At 31.4% G+C, this 27,484-nt stretch overlaps 3 protein-coding genes and 1 long non-coding RNA gene across 7 annotated transcripts; 3 read left to right on the top strand and 1 right to left on the bottom strand.

Annotated features, from left to right (window-relative positions):
- The first annotated feature begins 3,469 nt into the window (after positions 1-3,469).
- Positions 3,470-4,872, top strand: LOC134706705 (uncharacterized). Its single transcript, XR_010105649.1, has 3 exons — positions 3,470-3,707; positions 4,223-4,321; positions 4,750-4,872. It is a non-coding gene; the product is annotated as an uncharacterized LOC134706705 (long non-coding RNA).
- A 1,526-nt stretch (positions 4,873-6,398) lies between these two features.
- On the top strand, positions 6,399-13,787 carry LOC134715145 (uncharacterized). Of its 3 annotated transcripts, XM_063577106.1 has the most exons (6): positions 6,502-6,520; positions 7,445-7,523; positions 9,754-9,924; positions 11,158-11,325; positions 12,258-12,405; positions 13,089-13,786. In XM_063577106.1, the coding sequence occupies exons 2-6, from the start codon at positions 7,472-7,474 to the stop codon at positions 13,207-13,209; spliced, it is 660 nt and encodes a 219-aa protein (XP_063433176.1). In that variant the 5' UTR covers positions 6,502-6,520; positions 7,445-7,471; the 3' UTR covers positions 13,210-13,786. The 3 variants fall into 3 exon arrangements, with proteins under 3 accessions (XP_063433186.1, XP_063433176.1, XP_063433168.1); XM_063577116.1 differs by lacking the exon at positions 7,445-7,523 and having other exon boundaries at positions 6,399-6,520; positions 13,089-13,787; XM_063577098.1 differs by lacking the exon at positions 6,502-6,520 and having other exon boundaries at positions 7,336-7,523.
- A 2,493-nt stretch (positions 13,788-16,280) lies between these two features.
- Positions 16,281-18,318, bottom strand: LOC134706697 (uncharacterized). Its single transcript, XM_063565873.1, has 2 exons — positions 18,270-18,318; positions 16,281-17,627 (listed from the first exon to the last, which is right to left on the bottom strand). Exons 1-2 carry the CDS (start codon positions 18,291-18,293, stop codon positions 16,659-16,661), a joined length of 993 nt encoding a protein of 330 aa, XP_063421943.1. The 5' UTR covers positions 18,294-18,318; the 3' UTR covers positions 16,281-16,658.
- A 2,602-nt stretch (positions 18,319-20,920) lies between these two features.
- On the top strand, positions 20,921-27,234 carry LOC134715132 (trichohyalin-like). Of its 2 annotated transcripts, none has more exons than XM_063577077.1 (3): positions 20,921-21,083; positions 24,678-24,749; positions 25,373-27,234. In XM_063577077.1, exons 1-3 carry the CDS (start codon positions 21,021-21,023, stop codon positions 26,501-26,503), a joined length of 1,266 nt encoding a protein of 421 aa, XP_063433147.1. In that variant the 5' UTR covers positions 20,921-21,020; the 3' UTR covers positions 26,504-27,234. The 2 variants fall into 2 exon arrangements, with proteins under 2 accessions (XP_063433147.1, XP_063433156.1); XM_063577086.1 differs by lacking the exon at positions 20,921-21,083 and adding an exon at positions 22,277-22,465.
- The last annotated feature ends 250 nt before the right edge of the window (positions 27,235-27,484 follow it).

Here is a 27,484-nt window from a genome sequence, read left to right as displayed (position 1 = left end):
TGGGGTCAAAACTTTAATTTTGAATTAAAATTAGAAAGATCATATCATAGGAAACATGTGTACTAAGTTTCAAGTTGATTGGACTTCAACTTCATCAAAAACTACCTTGACCAAAAACTTTAACCTGAACTTCACACTATCATTTTCTATGTTCAGTGGACCATAAAATTGGGGTCAAAACTATAATTTGGCATTAAAATAAGAAAGATCATATCATGGGAAACATGTGTACTAAGTTTCAAGTTGATTGGATTTCAACTTCTTTAAAAACTACCTTGACCAAAAACTTTAACCTGAAGCGAACGGACACACGGACGCACAGACGGACGAACGGAGGCACAGACCAGAAAACATAATGCCCCTTTACTATCGTAGGTGGGGCATAATAAATGAAAATATCTATTGGTGCCAAAACTCAAATCTGGAAGAAAAATCTGAATGCCTGCAGGTTAGTAAACCTGAAGATTACTGTGCTATACACATTTGCAGAAAGTCTGTTTGTTCTTTCTCACTTCTGTGTAGTTCTGCTGATGTATCGAGCCCTCTTAGTTTACTATATGTGGTGGTCTGAAATTTTAATTTAGTGTAAAGAAACAAAAATACATGGATGGGTGAATAAAATTGCTCATCGTAGTGAGCTTGGAAAGATTCCGAATCGGTTTTCTACACTGACGATAGAAGTGACAAAAAGACTTAAATTAGGGGAAATGGGTAATCTGAGGGAATTGTAATTTGATTAGGTAATCTGCAAATATCGAACAGCGCTGATAAATTGGAACTTAATTTCCTCTGCAAAGAATTCACCAACGGTTTTTTTCAATATTGATAAAGCGGGAATTTTTGATATTACAAAATTCGCGAGGGTTCCGAGGAACCCAGTGTCTGGCCTACTTTTGTTGGTAAATGCAGGCTCAACAAAATGAAAGAAAAAAAGTCGATAAAAATATTCCTCTCGATTCTATCTTTTGAAAGTAAGAATCTTCTGTCTTAGTTTGGTAAATATCCAGGATAGCTTTTTAATCAAATAAATGTTTTAAAAACTTTAATTGCAGACTGTATTTAATATTAACTGGAAGAAAAAATAAGTACTTTTTAAGTAAGATACGGAAAAACAGATTTTTTTTATACCAAATTTACTTCTGGATACTATCTTATGATCACAAACAAGCTTCTGTCCAAGTTTGTTTGAAATCCAGAATAATTTAAGAAAGTTAATAAAATTTCAAAACTTTAACCACAGAGTAAATATTTGTGGACGCCGCCGCCAACATCGACGGAATGTAGGATCGCTTTCTCGCTTTTTCGACCTAAGAAGAAGGCTCGACAAAAATTAGTATTCAAAAATAAAACTCATCTATTCATCTATAATATTATAGTATTTTCTTCACGTTTGTAATTAACGCTCTAGTAAAAAAAAAAGGGGGAATACATTTTTCCCAATATTCTATCACACGTTTATCAGTTCAATTGTCTTGTCAAATCTATTATATATGTTCCGGACCATATGAGTATTTGGACCATACGCGTATGGTCATGACCATATGTGTATACTCATATGGTCCGACCATACGCGTATGGTCGGACCATATGAGTATATACTCGTTTGGTTATAAACGGGCAGGACCATATGAGTATTTGGACCATATAGGTATATTTTTCAATAATATACATGAGAAAACTTGATAAAATAAATACTCATATGGTCCGGAACATATTTATCTTGTAGTAGATAGTTGGTATACACACTTGTGTGTTAACATATTGCTTTGATTCATTATCAATAAACTGTTAAAACTTAAAGGGAAATGAAAAATAAAGACCATGGAAATGAAAAAAATAAAGACCATGGAAATGAAACAAAATAAAGACCATTGAAACAAAGACCATGGAAATGAAAAAAAATTAAAGACCATGGAAATGAAAAAAAAATAAAGACCATGAAAATGAAAAAAAAGACCATGGAAACGAAAAAAAAATAAAGCTCATTGAAATGGAAAAAAAATAAAAACCATTGAAATGAAAAAAAATAAAGACCAATGAAATGAAAAAAAATAAAGATCATTGAAATGAAAAAAAATAAAGACCAATGAAATGAAAAAAAATAAAGATCATTGAAATGAAAAAAAATAAAGACCATGGAAATAATAATAATAAAGACCATTGAAATGAAAAAAATAAAGACCATGGAAATAAAAAAAAAAATAAAGACCATGTAAATGAAAAAAAATAAAGACCATTGAAATGAAAAAAAATAAAGACCATTGAAATGAAAAAAATAAAGACCATTGAGTTGGAAAAAAATAAGAGACCATGGAAATAAAAAAATAAAGACAATCTATCAAGCATCTTACATTATATTCAATGCGATTTTTGTTTACATTCAGAAAAAAAGTAATAACATTACCTTACTTCATGTTTTACTTCCTAGTCGAGTAAAATTCAAGGAACTTGTTTTGGTGAAATAATATTACTACATGTGTCTGTTTCGGAGATATAACGGATATATCGGTCTATGTAAAATTTCGTAATACGAAAAAAAAAACATGTATAAATACCAAACAGAGCTATTTCACATACACTTCCAGTTCTAATCTCAAAGGTAAGGTTTACTTCTTGTGTTGCAATTGAAATTGGGAAAAATTATATATATCTACAGCATTGGTAAATACTGAAAGTTGTTATTTTTTTTTTTTAATTACTGAATCTAATTTGTAATGCTTTTAAACTAAATTTATACAAACGCACTTTTTAACAAGTTTTCCTGAATATGTAATTTATTATGATCATTTTCATGGGTTTTTTTTAAGTCCTTTTTAAAGAATTATGATGTACAACACAAACGGTTTGTGTTTCATAATAACTATAATTTATTGGTATATGCTAGAAATATAGCATGTAATCAATATATAAAAGAATTCTTGAAAATATTTTTTTTCAGATTTAACTTGCAATATAAATCATATTTAGAGCAGTATTGTCTATTAAAATATATTAGGAAAAATATAATATTTGTTCAGAATTAATTGTTTTTAAATTTTGTACTTTGTAGAATTTACAAGAATAAACATTTTTTGATAAGAATTCCATTTGACAACATTTTGAAATTTGAAAAATATATAATGTTCATTTATAAAGCTTTATATACAGTAAAAGATTCATAACTTCGCGTGTTATTGTAAAGAATATATATTTTCTCGAATACTCAACCTGCGCAATGAATAAGACCTGAAATATCCAGTTTTTGTATGTAACAGTTTATGTTTCAGTGTATTTAGAATTTGAGTTCATACATCTCAAGATTAATGATATTTGTTTCGATTAAAATTTATTATCATATACTCATACTATGCGGTATTGGCTTTGCTCATTGATGAAGGCCGCACGGTTACCTATAGTTGTTAATTTCTGTGTCATATGCTCTCTTGTTGAGAGTTGTCTCATTGGCAATCATACCACATCTTCTTTTTTATTTATCAACTAATGATTTTATCATTTTCAGATTGTGAAAGTCATCTTAAAAATCAAAATGAACAAAATCATCCTCTGCATTGTCCTCCCCTGTATCTTGGCCATGGTAGTCTCAGCGGCCTACTACCCCGGAGCCCAGTATGGACAGTATGGATACGGACAAAGAAACGTTGCACAGTACGCCAGTTACGCAGCAAACAGCCAACAAGCCCTTAAACAGGCCAGACTTTTCAACTACTGTAAGTTTAACTTTATATCTATGTCATTTATTACCATGGAATCATATTCATGACTTTCGTTATACCATGGAATCATAATAATAAGTGTCGTTAATATCTATCATCTATCATTTACCATTTATCTATATATGTGCAGTAAGGTTGTTTAACTGCATGATGGTGAGGAAAACCATAAGTTTGAATTCAACAAATCTAAGAATATTTCTACATCGAGAAATCTGATTCTTTGATATCACAAGATCTGTAGAATAAAATCAAAACTAAATTCAGCAAAACTCTTGTGCTGAGTTATAACTATCGTGCTTTGCAATTCTTGTTTTCATGCATATCTAATTTGATCAAAGTCTTATTTTTGTTAAAATCATAATGTAAAATGAACACACAGGTGAATCCTTTTTTTAGAATAAGATTAACATTATCCTTATGATAATATTTTCTTTTGCAGTGTTAGGAGGACTGTTCTTCTTGAACCTATAAGATTAACATTATTCTTATGATAATATTTTCTTTTGCAGTGTTAGGAGGACTCTTCTTCTTGAACCTATTCAACTTCACTGGAAACAACATTGCCGGTTAAAAAGCATTCAGTTTTCTGTGTAAAACAGTCAATTTTGGTGAGTTTATTCATTTAATTAATCGTCTGAACATTCTTTTATTCTATGAGTGCGTCTTCCGCTCCATATTTGTGAAAAGCATCCTTTAATTGTTAGTGTGAATGACAAGAAAAAGATTGAGAGTACCATTTACGCGGCTGATCATAATACATTTCCAGTTCGGCTTTTTAATCGTTTCTTGTTCCTTATTATCATATGAAATGTTCAGAATTTTTGTTCCGATACTTAATTTTACTGACTAGTGCCCTATTCCCTCTATTCGACTAGCTTTAGGGGTTTCAGAGGCATAGTAGTAACCACTTGAATACTTATAAATCATTATAGCCACTATTCCACTATATTATACCATGGAAGTATTATAATACTTCCATGATTATACCAATTGTGAAAGACTGTTATCTAAACTCTGAACTTTTGATATATTTTAGATCAAGTCCGAAGATTTCTAATATTGAATGGTGCTGCTACAACTCACCGAGACGAACAACTAAATATTCTGACAATTGTACCAAGTGTTCATTTGTATTTCAATAAAACATATAATTTGTCAATTCAATCTTTTTTCGTAAACAGTATGTTCCATCAAGGATTTGTATAGTAAGACTTCTTACTATACAAATCCTTGGTTCCACAGACCCAATATCATACTTCATTCATCACTGAATAAAATTCTCGATAACATGATTTGATGTTAAATTGAGAATGGAAATGGGTAATGGGTCAAAGAGACAAAAGCCCAACCAAAGAGCAAAGAACAATTAACACAAGGCCACCATTAGTTCTTCAACACAGCGAGAAAATCTTGCAACCATTGGAGGGCTTAAGCTGCCTCTAAACAAAAATATGTTCAGGTTCAATGAAAATGGACGTCACATTAAATTCCGGAACATATAAATGAACTTAAATTAGAAAAAAACATACAAAACAAACATTAAGGCCATATGATCCTGATTTGGGACTTGTGAATGATAATTAATGGTTGGCAGTTTTAAAAAGACCAAAATTGTTATTACAAAAAAACACCCAAAACAAATCCATAACAAGTAAAAACAAAACATAATCATCGACCAACAGTAAAGTAGATTTACATATATATTGTATTAAATTGCTCTTGGGTAAATGTAACATAAGAACAAGAATGTATTTTCTTCACTTTGACCCGGAAGTTTGGCATGCATACTTTCCAACCAAGACATGTAAACAGGGCGGATAAGAATTAAATGAGATGTGAAGTATGAGACAGCAACCTAACTACAAGAAACAGCCTGATATTTAAAGACACAAACCCCTTATTTGTTTAGTTGCTCTATATACAGCAACATTTTCTCCAATTGTTTTTGATAAACCAAGCAATTTAAAGATTCCAATACCTGCATATGGCTTTCGTATTTGACCCATTTAGTCAATATTTTCCCATTGTAAACTAGTAAACGGTTTAGATGGTTTTGTCATTATTTAGTATTTTCTAACATCTAAATCATTATACGAACCACGGTATTTCGTGTGGTAAATAAGTCAAAATCTATTTCTGGTAACGAAAAATATTAAAATACTCTTTATCTGAGATATCTCACTTTTCTTTTTCACCAACATTGGATTTCTATAATTTAAGCAATAATTTCAACCAAAACAAGTTTTTCTGAATTGGGATTTTTGGTTGGACGTTTGTCCTTCAGTTCTTCTGATATGCGATTGTGAATCAAAAAGTTAATATAAAGAGCCACATTTTGACAAGAATATCATATGTGGCTCCCTGCGAATGATCTCAGAAACGATGAAAGTATTTTCAAATATGAATACTGAAACAAAGCAATCAGAATTAGTTGGAAACTAATAGACCATAAATAGATTGTTGACAATCAGGAATATTCTCTGGTATCTTCTTTTATATAATATCTATTTCTAAGTGAATTATAGATTGACTCCTATGTTTTCTAAACATCTTTCTCAAAATTAAATATTGAACACTGATATAAATGTCTACTTTAGAAAAGTGAACGTTCTGAAATATAGATCAATATATACCTGGATATATATTTAATGAGTATTTATAGGTTATATTTCCCATTGATTACCTGTAAAAGTCTTAGAGACTAAAGATTGAATGGAACTATAAACCTATGTGAAAACTGGACATAAAAACAGCAATGAAATCATTATACAGTATACTGATGATTTTCATGGTATACTTTGTTCCAGGTAAGCTTCAGCATGCCTGTCTTTGTACAAATTTATTTTCACATAATAAAAATTTAACAACACTGGAACAGCGCACACTGAATGCAATTATTTATGAACAAAATTAAGACCCAATGAAGACATGACACATATGGACAACAAATAAAGAAATGAAGGTTATAGATATTTACAAGAAAACATTTCTCAAATGAGTGTCTTCTCCAACAGCAAAATGAAATAATTGCATTGCAAATTAAATTTGATTGATTGTCTGTTGGTAGCGTAACAACCAGTGGCAAATATTACATGAAGGTTCAGGACGATATATTTGTTTTAATCAGCACAAACCTCCTTATCATAAGAATAATTAAAAAAAACTTGAGCATTGACATCCATGCTAAACCATGTAGATTTTGATTTGTTTGCACCTGTCCTAGACAGGAACCTGATGTTCGATGGTTGTCGTTTGTTGATGTGGTTCATAAGTGTTTCTAGTTATAAATGGTTTTAAACTAGTCCTTTCTGGGTCATTTATGACTGTTCTGTGTGAGCAAAGGCTCCATGTTGAAGACGATACTTTGACCTATCATGAATTGTTTACTTTTACAAATTTGACTTGGATGAGAGTTTCTCATTTGCACTCATACCACATCTTCTTATATCTATAGATCATTCAATTCAAAATCAATTCAATTCGATCACGAATTACAAAAATAGAACAACCTTCAAATAACTTTTGTAATTCAAATATTTGATTGTAATATTTAAATAGAAGTGTACCAACTTCGTGCAATACTGAAATATATACCATGCATGACTTGTTGTAAATGTGCTATTGACAAATTCTGTGTAAAACGACCCTGAGGTCGGTATATAGAATTAATAATTAAAGAGACGATTAGATAATATTAGGTTAAATCTGGTTATTCGTTTAATATCTTTTAGAGTTGGTCTTAGCTAGACTTGAAAGCAATGAGGATATTTCTTTTGGCTTTACTAGTTATCAGCAGCATAACTGTAAATGGTAAGTTGACCTTTTGAACGTTGATTAATACTTGTTTACATATCTTTCATTGTAGATATAGAAAACGAGTAAATAACAACGAAAAAACACTTCACAAGGAAACTTTAAATACGGATAATTTCTTGTAGCTTGGACATTTATATAAAAGGCGTTTCTGCCTAATCAAAAGAAAATCGGAAATTCCGGTGTAATTTTGATTCGAGTGTACATACCTATGACAACCATGCCGCAATCATAAGTATTTATATGAAACCAATTATTATAAAAAGACTCTAATTTCGGACTAAAATAGGAGTAAGTTATAACAAGGAGGTTATACAGAATATTTTGAACTATGAATCGTCAAGAAAGAAGTAAACTTATTGTATTGTTATTAACAGTCATTTTATGGAAGAATCTTTAAACCAAGAGAAAATTGAAAACATATAAAAATAAACATGTTTTCGTGATTAATGATGTCTACTGATTTTTTAAATATATATAAATGTGTTGCACGTTCATTTTACCTAGTAACTAACCGCTCTCCAACGCATATAGAACAATAATAAATAAATAAATAAACAATGTATGTCCGTTAATAACTCAAAGACTTGGAAACCATCATATATTCGAGGTAAATATGTTAGGTGTGACCGTGTGAGCCAACGCTCCGTGTTGAAGGTCGTTCATTGACCTATGATGGTTTACTTTAACAAATTGTGACTAGGATGGAGAGTTGTCTCATTGACACTCGTACCACGTCATCATATGTATCTATAGATAATAAATTTTAAAATCAATTCATTTTTGTTTAAAAACGAAAAAAGCGAGGAGCTATTATTCTGGGAACCCAGTTTTCATGTCTTTCATGGCTCCTGTGACCGAGTTATTGGTTGTTTTAGGAACATGAAATTCTCACATTGCCTGTTTTGTTGATTTCATTAATTCAGTTGTTCAGTTTTTCGTGTTTAATTAGGTCTTTCCACTTTTCTGTGGAAAGACCTATTGTTTTTCTTCTGATTATTTTTTTTTTTTTTTTTTTCTTCCGCCTAATTTTGTTCTTGCAATAAACATTTGTATCGCAATATGTCGCTTATACATTTGGTATATGATATCGAACAGTTTATGCGATTTTGAAATTTACCCTGCTTAACCCAATACTTGTCTTTGTAGGAGTTATCTCCCCAAACACTGTTTTCCTTGTTTGCACTACTCCTTCGCAACCGTAAAAGATTACGACAAATTTATTTTATAAAATTGCTCATTATATCCTTCGCATGATTTGTCCTATTTTGACGGAAGCAATATGAACGCTCCATATGAGAGTTTTTTTCCCTTATGCATTTGATATAAGTTATATGCATTTCTAACTGGTAAACCATAAGTGATAGAGACCTAGGATCTTTTGATTTAAGATCCTTGGTCCAAAAAAATGAAAATTAGGTCAAGGTAAAAGGTCAAGGTCAAATTTTAAATTTTGATTTTGGCTTATTTTCACTCTTTTTCATTAACTTTATAAGATTTTGACAAATTATTTTCACGAAATTGATAGTTGCGACATGTCGTTACTTATAAATTTTGATTGGAAGGGTGCGTAGACAATAAATGGGAGTTTTTGCCCCTCTTATATTTAGAATTATGTGTAAAGTGATATTACTCATGGACCATACATAATACAGACCTAGGGTCTTTGGATTTAGGATCCTTGGTTTATGACCTTGAAATTGAGGTCAAGGTCATAGGTTAAATGGACGTTCTAGATTTTGACCTTTGCTTGAAATTCATAAGCCATAGGAACTGACATTTCCAACTGAATTTTTATATTTTCATATCAAAATAGATCCTTATTGGTGGAAAGACCTTCAATTGTTCAGAACAATTGGTTTTTAATTTTCTCCCTTATTTTGTACGATAATATGTACTTGTTCATTATGTCAAGTTATATCGTTTCGTTTTATGTTGATGTTTTTACTATTTTTTATTTGTTTTTTCCCCAGTAACATTGTAAGACTGCTTTTTATATCGCACATGACGGTCACACAATAAACCATGGGATTTTCTAATGAAAGTTTAATCCGACAATGCGTTCTTGATTTTAAAATGATATGAACCTTTCGCCTTGCAGCATTCTATATAAATTCCCTAATCGGGTATTACATAGGTCTCCAATGCATTATTTTCCCTATTTTTTATAAGTCTCTTAAAACATCGAATATTTACCTACATGGTAAAGTGATTATTTGTGTTTCAGCTGATAGCTCAGTAGAATGTGACTCAGCAATAAAACTTGACACGAAGGAGAAGACAAACACGCATAACACATTAACTTTAGGATGGTACAGAATGAAACACCACGAGTTACTCAATGAAGATGATATTCCCGAATCCTGTTCATTTATACAGTTTCCAATATGGGCAAAAGGTACGTAATTGTTAGTAAAAAATTCTGTTCAATAATTTTTAATTGACCATTATAAAATAATTTGTTTTATTTGATTTTGTTGTTCGATATTTTGTTTTATCATATACTTAGAGTAAATAACATGTGATTCTTACTGTATGATAATAGCATTGAATTAACGAAAATTTCATATTTTTCGAATTGGTGCTTAGAGGGCTGATATGAAAAGTTTATCACATGCTTCAAATGTTATCACATGCCATTCCGTAACGTTATCGCATGGCATTCCGGTGATACTCGGCAAATTCCGGAAAATACACCGCAATGCTACGTTTTCAGTGGAAAACATTACAAAGTAATGTACAGAACAATTATTTTGATACTGGAAAGTATATTGCGTAAAATTATTAAAAAAAAAACCAAACAACAAACAAATAAAAACCCGAACAAATGCATTTTTAAAAGTTTTAAACACAATTTAGAAAGTTACTAAAAAAAGTTGACTTTTCGAAACGGTGTTCATTATGTATAGTGTTGAATAACTTTTTTTTGTCGATTTGTACATATTTAGATATTTTTCTTTTCTGTTTGGGTATATGATAGAGAGATTTCATATCAAATGTACTAAATTTTAGGTCCGACATCCATGAACTTTTCACTCTTTGAACTTTTATTTTAAAACCACGTAAAAGGATCAATATACCTATCTGTTATTTTTCTCCATTGTTGAAGCATATGATAAAAAGATCATAACATGTCATCTTTTCATATCGCATGTATTATCAGCCCTCGGTCAATATCAGCCCTCGAGCCATGCGGCTCTTGGGCTGATATTGAACCTAGGGCTGATAATACATGCGATATGAAAAATGCCATGTAATAATCTGATAGTATATAATTCTATTCGACATTCCTGGTTTGGTCTAGATGGTACCTGGCGAAGGGTTAAAAAAAACACCAATGCTATGATATCCATTTCCAAACAAGCCACACTCAATTCCTAAAGCATTAAGCAGGTTTTACAAGCATGTAATGTTTGAAAATAAATACCATTCGGCAAAAATTCAAAAAGTGTGCATATGTTTAGATATGTTTAGAACAGTCAATATTTGAAACTCCTTAGACATGATATAACAATATTTAAAACCCGTTTTCTTTACGAAAATAAAATGAAACACAATATTATTAAACATACTGATAATATACTTTGCACTGAAATTTTTAATATTTTTTGTAAAATATTTTTGCTTTAAGGATCCTTTCCAGCTAACGAAGGTGATAACGCAATCCTAGACGGATGTGTTTATCATAGTGAAGGAAAACCTTGTGAAAACAAGTACAGCATCAAAGTTCACAACTGTGGAGAATACAATGTCTACTATCTCAATGCAACTGCTACACAGGACGAAGCTTATTGTTTCAGTAAGTTATGATTTACATTTATACACAGTATGCGTACGAATCATATTGTAATAATTGCTACTCAAAATGATAACATAAACTTTTACTCAACACGATGTATAAGCTTTTGTTCAAAAAGTTTAAAGGTTTCAGCATAATTCATGTGTTTAGTAAAAACATTTTTTTATTTACATTTTTACGTCTTTCATTTCCATTTGTATTGTTTATTTTATAAAAGTTTGCTATGCTAGACTATTCGTCTTCTCTATTTTTCGTATATCTCAGTCAATATGTGAACTCTTTATTCATGCAGAGTGATATTATGTTTTTTTTTAATATAATTTGATCGTCTCGGTGATGTGCTCACCTCGAGCGTTGGAGATATTTGGTTCGATCTCAGGTTGGAACAAATCAAGAATACTATAAAATTGGTATTTGCTACTTCTACGCAACCCACGCGACATCAAGAAGTGAGAGCAAAGATTGAGCTACAGCATCAGAATAATGTGTAGAAACATATAAAATAAAAGGATGTTTTTAGATTGACAATGAGATCAGTCTCCACCAGAGACCAAATGACATAGAAGTTAACAAATATATGTCATCGTACAGTATCGACAATGAGAAACAACTTTAACGCATCGTCAGCTATAAAAACCCGAAATAAGAAAATTCACATCTATTTTTAACAATTTTAATGAGAAAACTATTAAACAGTTTGATTCAGACAAAACAATGAACGAAAAACAAATATGATATACAACAAGAAACGGAAACCACTGAGTTACGGGCTCTTGATTTTTGAAAAATGCATATACATAATGTGGCGGGTTTAAACTTCAATTTGTAGCTTGCTTGCACCAAACCCTCAACCTATATATTACAATCATATACATTAACTAAAAAGATGCAATTTTCATAAAGGGTGTTTGAGTTCCTTTTTATATATCTAGAAAAGGACGATGATGATGATGATTGTGAAGAACAAGAAGAAGATTACGGAAAGAAGTTTCATCGATGTCATCGAAACCATCGATATGTTGTTTTGGTCATCGGATCAGTGATAATTGCTGGTGTGTTGATCTCCATGGTTGCTATATAGTAAGTTTTTTTAGTTTCGAAAACGATGCTTACGAGTGTGGTTGGTATCAAGTGTTGGCGGCGCTGATGACGGCACTAATTACAAAGTAGTGATTGAAAATATGGTCATTATAATTATTTCGTTTATAAAAGGAAAACAAGTTACATGTATCTTTATTGTATTTTCACTTTTTGTCCTGTGACTTTCTGTCATACCTTCCATTTTAAAGGCACGACAGAGTATAGTGACTATCATATAATATATGACTTCGGAGTTTCTTAATATTTACATTCAACGTTTTTTATGGGATCTTATTTTTACTATTCAATGATTCAACATTGATAGTAAAAAAAATGTAAATGATATCAGTGAAACTCCGAGGTCATATATTATAGGACTAGACAGAGCCATTCTTTTTGTAGGTATAGGTTTACGAATGAAAAATTGGTATAAATATTTTATTTTTTATTTTTAGGCCTACACCAAGTTATAGTACGTTGGGGGGATTATTTTGACGTATACGATATTCTAAATGACTGTTTTCTAATATTTATTAAGAAATGACCAAAAGAGAAACGTTGTGCACACGTCCTGTAAGTACATTTAACACCGTTCAAGAAGGTATACCGTTTTAATATCTCTACTTTTATTTTCAGGTTCATGTTTAAGTTTAAATTTTTACCATTAAAATTATATTTTACAGCCTTTGGAGAAGAAAGCGCCTGGCAGCTTTACTTAAAAAAGAAATGTACAAAGCTCCACAGGAAAATGATGGTCCAGTTGTCGTTACTACCAATGATAATCTTCCGCCTAAGAAATATTAAACCATACCGGATGTTTACAACAAGTTACTATCACAGCAGACGACTAGACTCATGTGTCTAGACGCAGTGTTTCTCATTTTTGTAGATTAAAATTTATACACAGCGTATCTCATATTTAAATATCGAGATTGTCTAGACGCAGTGAATCTCATTTTTGTAGATAAATTTTTTATAGATGCAGTGTATCTCATTTGTGTAGACTATTTTAAGTCAATGTTTTAGATTTACAATGTACATAGATCCATCCATAGATTCTGCACGCAGGCGTGTTTGTTTATTGTTAATTTCTAATATTTTAATGATGTTGAATTGTTGTTATGTTTTAATCTGATCATTATATTTTATTTGTAAATAATTACATTAGATGTAAGTTTCATTATAATACGTTATTTTGATTGGCTAACATGTTATTCCGTAAACAATTGCATCAGACAATAACATTTAACAAGCATGATGACACGAGGTCCCACAAAAAAGTGCACAGGTGAATTAAATAAAACTCGATAAAAATCGTGTTTTCATGATTTTAGCTAAAAAAAATGTAATTATAAGTATTGAATACTTCTTTTTGAAACTTTATAGGGTTGTAAAAGCGTTGACCGTGCGTACATTTTTAGAATGAATATATTTGTTGAAATATAAAAAAAGAACAAATTATATATACATATATATTTGTTGAAATATAAAAAAAGAACAAATATATTCTTGAAAAATACAATAGCTCTTTATTTTTTTTCTCGGTTTGATGTCGTTTTCATGATTTAATTATTTTGTCTGATTTTGAGAGCAAAGATGAAAATGTTTGTAACCGAAATAAAAACGTTGTGCACACGTCCTGTAAGTACATTTAACACCGTTCAAGAAGGTATACCGTTTTAATATCTCTACTTTTATTTTCAGGTTCATGTTTAAGTTTAAATTTTTACCATTAAAATTATATTTTACAGCCTTTGGAGAAGAAAGCGCCTGGCAGCTTTACTTAAAAAAGAAATGTACAAAGCTCCACAGGAAAATGATGGTCCAGTTGTCGTTACTACCAATGATAATCTTCCGCCTAAGAAATATTAAACCATACCGGATGTTTACAACAAGTTACTATCACAGCAGACGACTAGACTCATGTGTCTAGACGCAGTGTTTCTCATTTTTGTAGATTAAAATTTATACACAGCGTATCTCATATTTAAATATCGAGATTGTCTAGACGCAGTGAATCTCATTTTTGTAGATAAATTTTTTATAGATGCAGTGTATCTCATTTGTGTAGACTATTTTAAGTCAATGTTTTAGATTTACAATGTACATAGATCCATCCATAGATTCTGCACGCAGGCGTGTTTGTTTATTGTTAATTTCTAATATTTTAATGATGTTGAATTGTTGTTATGTTTTAATCTGATCATTATATTTTATTTGTAAATAATTACATTAGATGTAAGTTTCATTATAATACGTTATTTTGATTGGCTAACATGTTATTCCGTAAACAATTGCATCAGACAATAACATTTAACAAGCATGATGACACGAGGTCCCACAAAAAAGTGCACAGGTGAATTAAATAAAACTCGATAAAAATCGTGTTTTCATGATTTTAGCTAAAAAAAATGTAATTATAAGTATTGAATACTTCTTTTTGAAACTTTATAGGGTTGTAAAAGCGTTGACCGTGCGTACATTTTTAGAATGAATATATTTGTTGAAATATAAAAAAAGAACAAATTATATATACATATATATTTGTTGAAATATAAAAAAAGAACAAATATATTCTTGAAAAATACAATAGCTCTTTATTTTTTTTCTCGGTTTGATGTCGTTTTCATGATTTAATTATTTTGTCTGATTTTGAGAGCAAAGATGAAAATGTTTGTAACCGAAATAAAAACGTGGTGTACACAATTATTTTTTTTTTTAAATGTACCGACCTTTACAATAACTTTAAATAAGAAAATATAAAACTAATGGAACATTTGGAAAAAAAGATTAACGTAGAAACCAAGAAAAAAGAAGGAAGAGAGTACCAAGGGGAAAAACCACCAATCGACGATTTTAAAATTGTGAATGCAAGTGGAGAATGTGTCAAAGAGATAACAACCCGACCAAAGAGCATACAGAAAACATCACAAGACCACCAATTGGTATTCAACACAGTGAGAAAATGACATACAATACCAAGCCTGAAAAGGAAATTACAAAGGATCACAACAAATTTACAATCAAACAAAGGAGCAGAAAATTGTAAGCCTCAATACAGTAGCAGGAAGCACAACACACAGACTTAAAACGTGAGCAAAGACAACACGAACTTATTTAAAAAAAAAACCAGGGTGTACAAGGAAATATAGACAGTTCCGGAACCAAGTTTCTTATGCCATCCGTCATGTTACATGCTTGCAAAAAATAAGAATAAGAAGAAAAGTCCCAGTCGGAGATTATAATATGAAGCATAAATGGTCTGGATTGCAACAATGACGATTTAACAATATTTGTGGTTATCTAGCACATAGTTTCGCTATAACAGTCACCCGAATGATGATGGTGTCGGTAGAAATAACGACGAACTTTACAATGTGTAACCATTGATTCGACCTCCATTTGTAGGGGATGCTGAAATATTTCTTAGCGGAAAGTATATTTTGTTGTATATAGTAGAATATTTGTCCGAAATCGCGGCATTGCCAATTTCTTGATGCGAGTCAGGACATGAAGAGGACATAACTATATCATTGGTATAAATTGCCTTAAGTTAAGTGACCAACAAAGTCAACATAGAACAATTCAGTGGGTCCCTCGGAGAACATCAATGTTTAGTGCAACTTTGAGTTAAATGAAAATACCAGATTCTTTTATTTCTTCTTATGAAGAACTTGTATGAAGTCTGTCTCACGCGTATTGAGAAACAATTCAACAAGAAGAGAAGGATAATTTGTTCCCATCAGTAGACATGACGATTGTCTGTTGAAAAAAAAAGTTATACAACATAAAAATATATTTGGCAATAAGAAAATAATGTCTGTTTCTTGAATTACAAATTGACGAAACATGAGTGTGTTTTCTAAGAATACCAATCTCGGTATTTATTTAAAATCTGAGCATTTCAATTGAGCTACGTCAATATATATAATCGGATACATATTTTAACTTCGAAAGACTGTAATAATGGCCGTTCCATGTGCAAAAATGTATACCAAATTGACTTGACTGCAATCTACTCTTAAAATGTCTTAATTCAAACTACAAAAGTAATATTTCTGACATGTTAAATTTTTATCATCAAATGAAATTCTAGGGTTCGCGTATTTGTTACAAACTCGAAACAAGGAAAGTAAAAAGCTATTCTTAGAACTCAGTTACCCGAGTTGTTTCAGTCGTATTATACTACCAAATGCCAAGTGATGTACTTAAAAGAGGACTTTAACAGCAGTCAATTATATTTGACGAAAAAATCATTTTCTATGAACGATTGTTCGTTTTGGCGACAATGCCGGCAACGGAGGATGAGATGGTTTTCGGGTTGGATTTCGACTTGGTGGAAAAGATGACAAAGTTGATTCAGGTTGTCTCTTTGCAAGACGACTAGAATCTGGTTGAGCTTGCGCAAGTGTCAACAAATGTTTGATTTCCTTTACATCTTGTCGCACAGTATGATTTTGCTCTCGGAGATATTTCATCTCACTCCACTGGTTTTGCATAATATCACGCATGCGCTCTATCTCAAATCTTACAGACATTGTTATTCGTTGTAAATCTTCTTTGAATTTAACCTGTATATTAAGTTTGTCTGTTTCAAGAATTTTCATACTGTTTCCTTGGGAAACAACAACTTCTCGCGCCCGATTTAGTTCTTTCGACATTACTTTTATATTTTGTTGAAAAGTATAAATTTCGTTTTTTAAAGTGATAATGTCTTTTTGTGCTTTCTCAAAAGCTTCACCGGACACCAACTGTCTGTTTTCGGATTCCAGGTTAACTATTTCTTTCTGAATTTCCGTTAACCACGTGGTTGCAGCATCGACATTCTGCTTCATTTCGCTAATCTGAGTCTGAATTTCAGCCAGCTTACTCCGTTTGTCATCAGTGTCTTCTTCTAACTTTGACAAAGAACATTCCTTGTTATTCAGCTCTGTTTTCAGACTATCAATTTTGATTGTCTTTACTTTAATTTCGGATTCCATAGACAGTTTTTCAGATTCATTTGCAGCATGGTGATGCTTTCTTCCAAAGTCTAGTCTTAAACGCAATGTTTCTATTTGTTTTTCGAGTCCCAAGTTCATGTTGACTATTTGCTGGATCAAAGAATGCTGAATTGTATCGGATTCATCCTCAGATCCAACAAAAGATCCAAACCTGTCCTCAAATAATTTTTCTTCAGGTTTTGGTAGAGAAAGTCCTTGAATTGATAACTTTTGTGGCTCCTGTAAATTAAAGTCTTACATGCGAATTTTACTAATGATAACTAGTTTTGTATACATACATATATATATATATTGAATAGAGAGAAAAAAGTATAGGAATTTGTATAGTCATATTTATGTAATTGTTTGCAGGCTTTATATAGACATTTTACAGTGATAAAGATTCTATATAAAAATGTTGAGTCAGCTGTACCCATATTTTTGACATTTTTACCTATCTTATGTCTTACTTTGTTCACACCTCAAACTTGTTTAACATTCTGTATAAGTCCCAAGTCAGTAGCCTTTAACTCAGTGGTCGTCATTTGCTGCTTTGCAAGACATTTGTTTATTCGTTCATGGCTTTGTACAAAAAGTTTTGTCGTTGGTGTTTTCGTTTGAATTGTTTTACATCTGTGAATTCGGAGCATCTTTTAGCTGAATATTCGGTATGGACTTTGCTCATTGTTGAAGGCCGTACAGTGATTCATAGTTGTTAATTGTGGTGTTATTTAGTTTCTTGTGCTGTGTTGTCTTATAGGAATACATACCACATCTTCGTATGGTAATAAAAATTGAAAAGCCACTTCCGAAATTTGATTTTTGTGAAAGTGCTGAAATAAAACGGCATAAGATTGAATTACAAGTTTCCTATGACCTCACCTCTCTCTTTGTTGTTGACGCCATACTTCGCTCGCCTATTCAGTTACCTAGAAAAATTGAAAATGTACAGCTTTCTGCAATGATAGTCGAAGCGCTGCCTTTATCCAGCCTTTCAGTATCGTATTAATGTTCAGTTTTACAGGTTGACCGCAACGGAATATTCGTTTCGCAGATGATATCGGATATGTCCCTATAATGCCGTTACTTCAATCCCGTTCTATTTCCACGAAAGTGACCTACCGAGTTAGACGATTTACCAGATTTGTAATAACATGAGCAATACGACAATTGCCACATGTGTAGCAGGATCCGCTTATCCTTCCGGAGCACCTGAGATCACCCCAAGTTTTTGGTGTTGCTTTGTCTTTGGGTCTATATGTTGTGTCTCAGTTGTGTACTATTATTTGTCTGTTTGTCTTTTTTTTTTAGCTATGGTGTTGTCAGTTTATTTTCTATCTATCAGTTTGAATGTTGCTCTGGTATCTTTTGCCCTTTTTTTAAAACTAAAAATAACTTTTGTAAAAGCATATAAGCTACTAGTATTTATAAAGTTGTATTCAAAAATGACCAACCGGTGCATTGATCTTATTTAAGTGACGATGTCTCATTTTGTTAGAATCATTTTCATAACAACGTAGACAACCGCAATACTATTCAAAAATTTATAGTATTTATTTCATTATTCAACATTAAAAAAAAACTTAAAATTGATTGATCGATCTGCATTGACAAAATATAAGTTAACACAAAATTCCTATTTATCAATATACAGCAACTCACCTTTTTAGTGGGAATATTCCTTTGTTATAAGTTTGACATTCTTTGTTTCAAGGAGTTAATTAATAAAAAAAAAAAATGCAACAAGTTATCGATTTCGCACAAACAAATATTTTTAAATGATAGGTTTACATCTAGGTCTATGTAGATGTAAAGTATATTTTAGTTTAAAATATGTATCATTTAGTTAAACTTGGATATGTTCCAATAAATGTAATCTTTAAATTTTGTGTACCATTGAATAGAAAATTAGGTAGACGTTTTTATCTTTATTTAAAAGTGAATATTGTAAGTAATTTCGATTAACAAACAAAATTCAATACAGTACAAGCATATTACAAGATAGTATTTTAAAAAGAAAACGGAACAATGTAATACATTATGTATGTCTTGTCTTGGCGAGAGAATTATTCGAATAAACTTAATAAACCTGGACTGTCTTCAGAGGGTATTTTAAAAAACATATTAAAACTGAGAATGGAAATTAGGAATGTGTCAAAGAGACAACAATCCAACCAAAGAGCAGAAAACAGCAAAAGGCCACCAATGTGTCTTCAAAACAGCTAGAAAATCCCGCACCCGGAAGCTGGAAAGTTTGAGTCAAAGAATATAAATATAAAAGAAACTATTGATTGATTCTGAACGGATTTACATTTAAAATATCAGTCAAAATCTTTAGATAGAACTTCGTTTTAGGCTATTTGACGTACTTTCACGCACATCCATTTGAAAAAGAAATCAGTCCTGTGTGTCGAAATTGAAAAATAGTTTATAAATAGGGATAGAATTTATATTATCACGTGTGCAAAAATATGATAAATGTTGATGATTGATTGATTGATTGATTGACGTCGTGTCCGATTCGTTTATAAAAACGTCAAACGTTTATAACACGACAGTATAGCACGATTGTGCATGTTGAATATAATCAAAGTACTGATATACTGGACATCGGATCATGACCGCAAGTTTCCATGATTGAACAATGAATAAATGACAGATGGTAATTTGAAAACTATCAGACAGATATGTATACACTGGGAACGGTATATCTATGTATATCCCTGGTACATCCTACAATTATTCAATTCACATGAAATAAATGACATATTCATCCGCAAACACAATTTTTAAAAGTTGGTACGTGTGCATAGTTATTCCTGATTTGTATATATACTTATATATTTATTACGACGACACAACATTTTCATATTATTTATTTCTGTTCTTAAAAAAATATGTTCATGTGTATTACAAGCTATAAGAAATGAGATTTTGTTCTTGATAATACCCGCGTATCTATATAAAATGCGTTCCGTTACCAGTCAAAAGCGCCGGGTGTGTGCAGAAATTCTGAAGCAACGTAACACCGAAATGACCTCTCAAGGTCACATTCGATGTAAAAAAAAAATTGATAATGTTTTTAATAAGTGTCAACCAGAACCGTTGAGAGACTTTTCGCACTAGGAGATCCAACTGAAGGACTTTTATTTTTATTTCGAATAGCGATATAAACGATACCTACCATAACCAATCACTACTATTCTATAAATAAGATATAGGTCGAGAGGAATGACCATTTGGTTGTTTATTTCTTCTTTAGTTTCACACTAAGTTAACTTTATAGATAGATATATTGTATGTCGTAATGTATTATTAATTGACTAGATTTTAAATATTCTAGTGTCAAACTATGAATATTAAATGAAACCCTCACCAGACGTTATTTTATTGCAGACTGGATTTCTTTGTTTATGAGAAAATTGATATAACAAAGTGTCAATAGAACATGTTGACTTTGACTCTTGAATTAAGGAATGATCTGACAAACTGTATGATTGGGTAATTTTGATTAGGGTATTTATATATTAAAATAGTATAAATATTACAGAGAGAGTAAGTTTTCAGTATCCTTAAAAATTTACAAGCATCAAAGACAATACATCAAGGGTTATTATTAGTTGAACATCAACAATGAAAGATATTTCTGATATGCCTATCAACAGAAATGATCTTAGACATATGTATCCAGACAAGGTAAGAGAAACATAGTCTGTAGATAATGAAAATAAGTTTTATAAACTCCGTGTCTCCAAGTCGCTTTTCTCGAGTTTCCAGAAATTCATTTGAGGAGGAAAACATCAAGAATATATTAAATCACCCGACATTAATATTCCACTGAAATATGTTCCAGCTAAGATTTCAAATAAACTTGAATGATCGTTACCATAAGGTGTCGTATCTAATTCGTATCAAATCAAAAAGACTTGATGTAGCAAATGATTCTATAGGAATTTATGTAAGCGCGTTCTTTTGCCGACGTGAATATAAGTAAAAAGGTATTCCATAAATTTCAACAAAAACAAGACCAAATGTACAACAGCCTTATTTGTGTTTATTATATGTAGTCAATTGTATTATCATAAAGTCTTCAGCATTTTTTAGGTTTTTTTTTCTCCTAGGACCTTAAATAACATGGTACATAAGGTCCTTGGTATATCAAAATATATAATAATCGATTTCCTGGAGAGTTTGCAATTACCCATTTATTAGAATATTGATGTAAATTCGCCACAGTCTGAATATGTCCAATAGTTTATAAAAGTATCACTTTTAGCATTTATATACCCCGATGCTTTCGTTCTAAAGGTTGAAAAAAAGCTATATGTACATTACATGTTAGGCTGCATGCTGCACACATTCCTCCGTTTCGTGCTGAAACATGCATACTTCTTATTTTATTCTATCATATATGACATAAAAATGAAATATTCCTAACTTTCATCTGCTGAATGATCAAGGAAAGATAGAGCATTTTATGCCAGCCACAAAAACATGATAATTCCTTCTGTGATGTTAGTAGCATAACAAATGCTATCATTATACTTGTTTGCTCATGTACTAGTTTTCTTCAATAGTTCTTGAGAGTCATTTGTAAACTTTCGTACATGTATGTAAATAGCGTAACTAATACAACAAAGCCATCTGCGCATTCTAAACACAGGATGCAAAGTTGTAAAAAATTCCCCATTTATTCTTTTATGAATTCAATGGCTTTTTAAATTCATACCTGATTAATCTTTTAGTATTTTAAAAGTTTTTGTCATTTACCCTTGCCTATTAATATTGATAATTTTCTGCTTCTTTGTTCTCAAAATGTTTACACAATATTTATTTACATACATTTAAATTTCATAAAGAATTGCTCGATAACTCAGGTATAGATTAATCTTAGTCACTTAACAAAGTAAGCTTTGGTGTCCAAGACTACATCAACGATAAAGGAATGATTCCGAATCGATTACTGCTCGGAATATCCCGAAACTGAAATCGAGACTGGTTCATAATGGCGGATATTGATATGTAAACTGTCCGAAAAGAGTACATACTTGGATAAAAATGTAAACTTTGAATAAGAGGTAGGGTCTTTAAAAACTGTTCGTTTGCATTTATAACTCATATACTATTTTTTTCATTCTGTATATTTTCTTTACAATTAGGCTTGGCTACTAAAATAATTTTATTTAAAGTGCAGACTACTTTTATATATAATTAATGTACGCCTTAAAAACTTTAACGTATAAACGTATATTGAAGAAAAACATGTTAAAATGGAAAACTGTTATTTTTAGACATCTTAAATATCATTCTTTCTTATTATTAGCGATTTTTCACAACTATATGGCGACAATACAGAATTAAAGATTTATTCAAAAGTTTGATATTTCATTGAAATCCGTTTAGATATACAATGACATACAATTTAAAGGATAAAGAGTGTCAGACGTGAGGTAACATGCTTGTCTTATTGTATTCTTATCAATTCAAGGTTTAAGTCACCCAAATAAATGTATTTGCTATGTTAAACTTATATTTAAATAGCAAGAAATATTAAAATGTTATCAGAAAGAGAGAAAATATTAAAAAGATGAAACGATCATGTCAGTAATTCTCGCATATTTTATCAAGACGTATATAGATATAAGAAGATGTGGTACGAGTGCCAACGAGACACAACTATTCCTTAATATATTACTTTAAGAAGAGTTTTCATGTCTTTGTAGTAGCACCCTCGTTAAAAAAAATACACAGAGAAAGCACTCTAAAGTCATGTTATAATAGACAAAAACCAGAATGCGTGTCATAGAATACCATGCCCCTGTAGCACCATCATATGTCTATTATATTATCAAAAATTTGAATCAAGGTCAATAAAGTAATGCCTCGTTCACATGGACATTTAATTCGAATTGAATTCGAATCGAATTCGCTAATTGCGTTCACACACTCTTCTTTTTTAATTCGAATTATCCAATTCGCATTAGAAATACGTTTTTGTCAATACGAATTAAAAGTTAACGCCATTCTGACAGTAAAGCGAATTTGTCGCGCATTGTAATTCGAATTAGAATTGACGTTAGGACACCAAACGTTTTGAATGCGAATTAAACTAATTCGAATTAGTTAATGCGAATCGAATTCGAATTACATGTGAACTCAGCATAATATGATTTATGCATTAGTTAAAAAGTACACGTAAAATTGAACTGAGGCTTCAAGCTGACGACCACGACAACTGTGTCGACGGACGGACGGACGGATGGTCAGGCTGGAAAAAAGTATAATACCGTTGTTGGGCATAACAAACCCAAATACTAGTCAAACAATTATAAAAACAAGCAATATCATTCTTAAATACATGTCATTTCTTAAATCAAACACAAAGAAGCTAATACAGACTGATAAAGCATATATGCTCAGCAGAACAAGTTGACGACGGTTTCTCGAGTTTTTTTAGATAGTCAATATTTATTCAAACTATTAGTTCTTTCAAATAAAATCAGTAACTGTAAACAGTCTTACATTTTACCAAACATTACGCAGAAAATACAAAATACTCCGCGAGATGCGTCTCATCCCTACATTCTCGTCAGTCATTGATTTCGTTCTCATGAAAAGAAGAACACGGCCGACTTTACATGGACAAAAGTATGCATTTATCTGCTGTTCAATCTGAGATCCTATCAATACTAATTAAATACCGAGTACTTTACAAATACGATGATTTTTATTCGTGATTGTAGATATTTAAATATTTAAAGATTATACTGCTTTTTCTAAGCGCTTCTCTATCAAATTATAATTTTCAATTTCAACATTGATTGGTGTGTTTATTAAATGTAATTTCAATAACAATGAAATTGACACGAAGGAAAGTTAACCACTTCCATATTATTGTAGGTGATAAGTTCAACTTTAATTCATTTGACTCAATTTGTTCTATCTGTTTCTACTTCTATGTATTATCCTTTTAATACTCTTTCAGAAATAAATTGAAATTTTAATAAATTGTTCTGGCCCACTAAAGGCATGTTAAGAGTTATATTCTCATCTTTTCGCTTGCATCGTTCCAGAGCCGAGGCATGATACTTGGATTGAAATTTGAATGGAATTTTTAATCCGCGTGAAAATCACTGAGCTGTGCAAGTGGGGGTATCTATGCCCCATGCCTATGGAAAATAATTCCTTAAGGTGTAATAAAACTAACTAGTCTATGTTAGTCTTCTTAAATAACATAAAGATGAGTTTTATACAATAGTGGCATTCAAGAACCAATGATTTTATTTGTAGGTCAAGCATTCAGTGATGGCGACTGGAGGTGGGACGATTGCATCACAAAGACCAAAGAAAGACACTAAAATGGTTTGTTTCATATTGCAAAAGTACGGATCTGTGTTAGAGTTGCCAATGAGACAACTGTCAACCAGATACCAAATATAGTTAAAGTAAGCAACAACAAGGCTCCGAACGGTCTTTCTAAAGTCCACATACAGGAAAAAAACATACTGCAATGTAAACTTTGAATTCCCAAAGTCAGAAATTATGAAATGATTCAAACGACAAAATCCACTGTCTGATTAATGACAAAACAAATAACAAAAAAAAACTGGACTGACGGACAGGCGCATCTAGAGTATGGCATGTATTTTTTAACTCCTTGGATATAAATATTTTATGAAAAATGTTTAAGTGCAATTAATACAAATGTGGTAACAGCTACGTTTTACAAAACCGTAATTCCATCTTGAATTAGAACACAAGGTTGTTGTTATTTGCTGAAAAGCTTCGTAAGAGACAACAGCAGGTAAACGGCTTTACACGATAGAACATTTTCCAAAAAAGTCCAAAGAAACACACTATAACACAGAACAAACTCTATACCATAAAACTTTAATACTCCGGTCAAATATAAGTTTTGTAAGGACCATCAAGGGTTTTCTTTTTGAAATAGCAGATAAATGGTAAATGATCGAATTTCATTTCAGGACGACAAAAACGGATTTAAGATAACAGGAAAAGGTTATAGTACAGACAGACCGGCAGACCAGGGTGCTAGTAATGTGTCATCACCTCAGTCTTCTTCGAGGCCGTTATCAGGAACCACAAGCAACCCAGAAGACATTGGAGAACTGGGCGAGCCAATAGGTAGTTTCCAGTTACCAACTGAAGCTATGGAACTTTTACAAAATGTGATGCAAGTCAACAAAGATCTTGAAGAGCAAGTAGTGGCTTTAAGATTACGAATAGACGTTGAACAGAAAAACCAAGAGACAGAAAAAAAGAAAGTTGTTCACGAAAAAGACCGAGCTCTTAAAGTAAAAGATCATGAAATCAGTGAATTGACGGAATCAATTTCTGTTAGAGATTATAGGATTAAACATTTGAATAAAGAAAAGGAAGAGCAGAGTCAACATTTACTAGAGAAAATTGATGAAATTACTGAATTAAAATCACTTGTTGAACAAACTGAAGATTACGCGAAAGATTTAAATAAAAAGGTATCAAAGCTTAGGGAAGAAAAAAGACATCTTGAATCCGATACGTTGTACAAATCTCAGAGTGATGAAATAAAGAAACTAAAACATGAGCTGCATTCCGTGAAAGACAAACTAAATTCGATGCAAAATGAATTGACTCGTGCTAGACATATAATAGAACAACAAAACACGAAAATTAAAAATCTTGAATATGAAAAGGGAGAAATGAACTCACGGTTTCGAGACGACTTAGAGAAGGCGTCACGTGCAATGCGTCTAGAAGTAGAACGCATGCGTGAGGTTATGAAACAACAATACGAAGAGATGAAAAACTTGAGAGCTCAGAATAACGAAATTTTTAGTGATGTACGAGACATAAAAGACCTCTTGCTTAATTCTAGGGAAAGTACGACAAAACGCGAGACGTTAGACATTAATCGGTTGCCTATGGCACCAAGAAGTCCGAAGCCTGCAGTTCGTTCTTCTATGCCTAATATGAAAATAAATAAAGGTGCTAGTAAAAACTCAAGTAATTTACCTCCTTTAGAGAGTGAACAAACTGCTGGTTCAAAATGGATTCCAGCAGGAGCGAGACGTTCTATGAATATGTCTGCAAAGCTCAGACGACCAGACAAGTGATGTTTCTTAATGCGATTGTGATTTTATTGTGCCAATTCTTGTGTTCATACATGAGGAATCCATCTTTATTTATGTTCCTAACATATGAACACATTATTGTATATTTCCCCGCTTGCATTGTTTATCAAAGGTGCAATTGCCATTTCAGACTTTCATTTTTGTACTACTGTACAGTACATAAACGTATTTGCAAAACTTCTGTAATGGTTAGGTGTTGCATTTACTTAAAATTCGTGTTCAGTTTCATTAAAAATATAGACATCTTTCCATGTAACGGGCGAATTCACTTATCTACCACAATTGCATATAATTTTTAACTTACATAGACTAGTCGCTTTTTACATTTAAATTTGCCTTAAAAAAATACTCTGCCGGTAAATTGTGGAAAGATTTTCATACTCTCTCGGTACATATATGTGTTATTTCGAAAGATTTACGACAAGAAAAACACAGCATTTAGTGACCATACACATTGGTGTGTCATGCACTTGGTATAAGGAGAAAACAGAAATCAGAAATGATATATTCTTTAAAAACAGATTGAATTGAACTGATTTTTTCAGTCGGTACTGCACCAACAACATTTAGTAAAATCAAAAGTTTTATTCTCGTTTATCCACTTGTAGAGTTAATAATTCAATGTCTGTGATAGAAAGTGTGTGATATAGATAATGCTGTGATAATGCTATTGCTTCATTTGAGAATTTTAATATAAATTTATAAACATTTTACTCAATTTGTTATTTTATTCATAACGAGAATCTCTGTTATTTAAATTGACGATTGTTGTTATTTTATAGGTCTAGTCAGAAGTTTAGAAATGGACTTCTGGTCTGGTAAATATAGAACTATGTATACTTTTTGTACTATTTGTATTTGAAGTATTTCAGTATAACAAATGTTTATGAAATGTAAGTACTCTTCCAATTCCTGCAAATTTTATAAAGAATGTTATACTGGATTGTGGCGCCGTTAAAGTTC

Source organism: Mytilus trossulus, chromosome 1 (genome assembly GCF_036588685.1).
Source record: "Mytilus trossulus isolate FHL-02 chromosome 1, PNRI_Mtr1.1.1.hap1, whole genome shotgun sequence".
Classification (NCBI taxonomy): Eukaryota; Metazoa; Mollusca; class Bivalvia; order Mytilida; family Mytilidae; genus Mytilus; species Mytilus trossulus.
The sequence above is the reverse complement of the archived record's forward strand: the minus strand, read 5'-3'. Positions and strand labels throughout refer to the sequence as shown.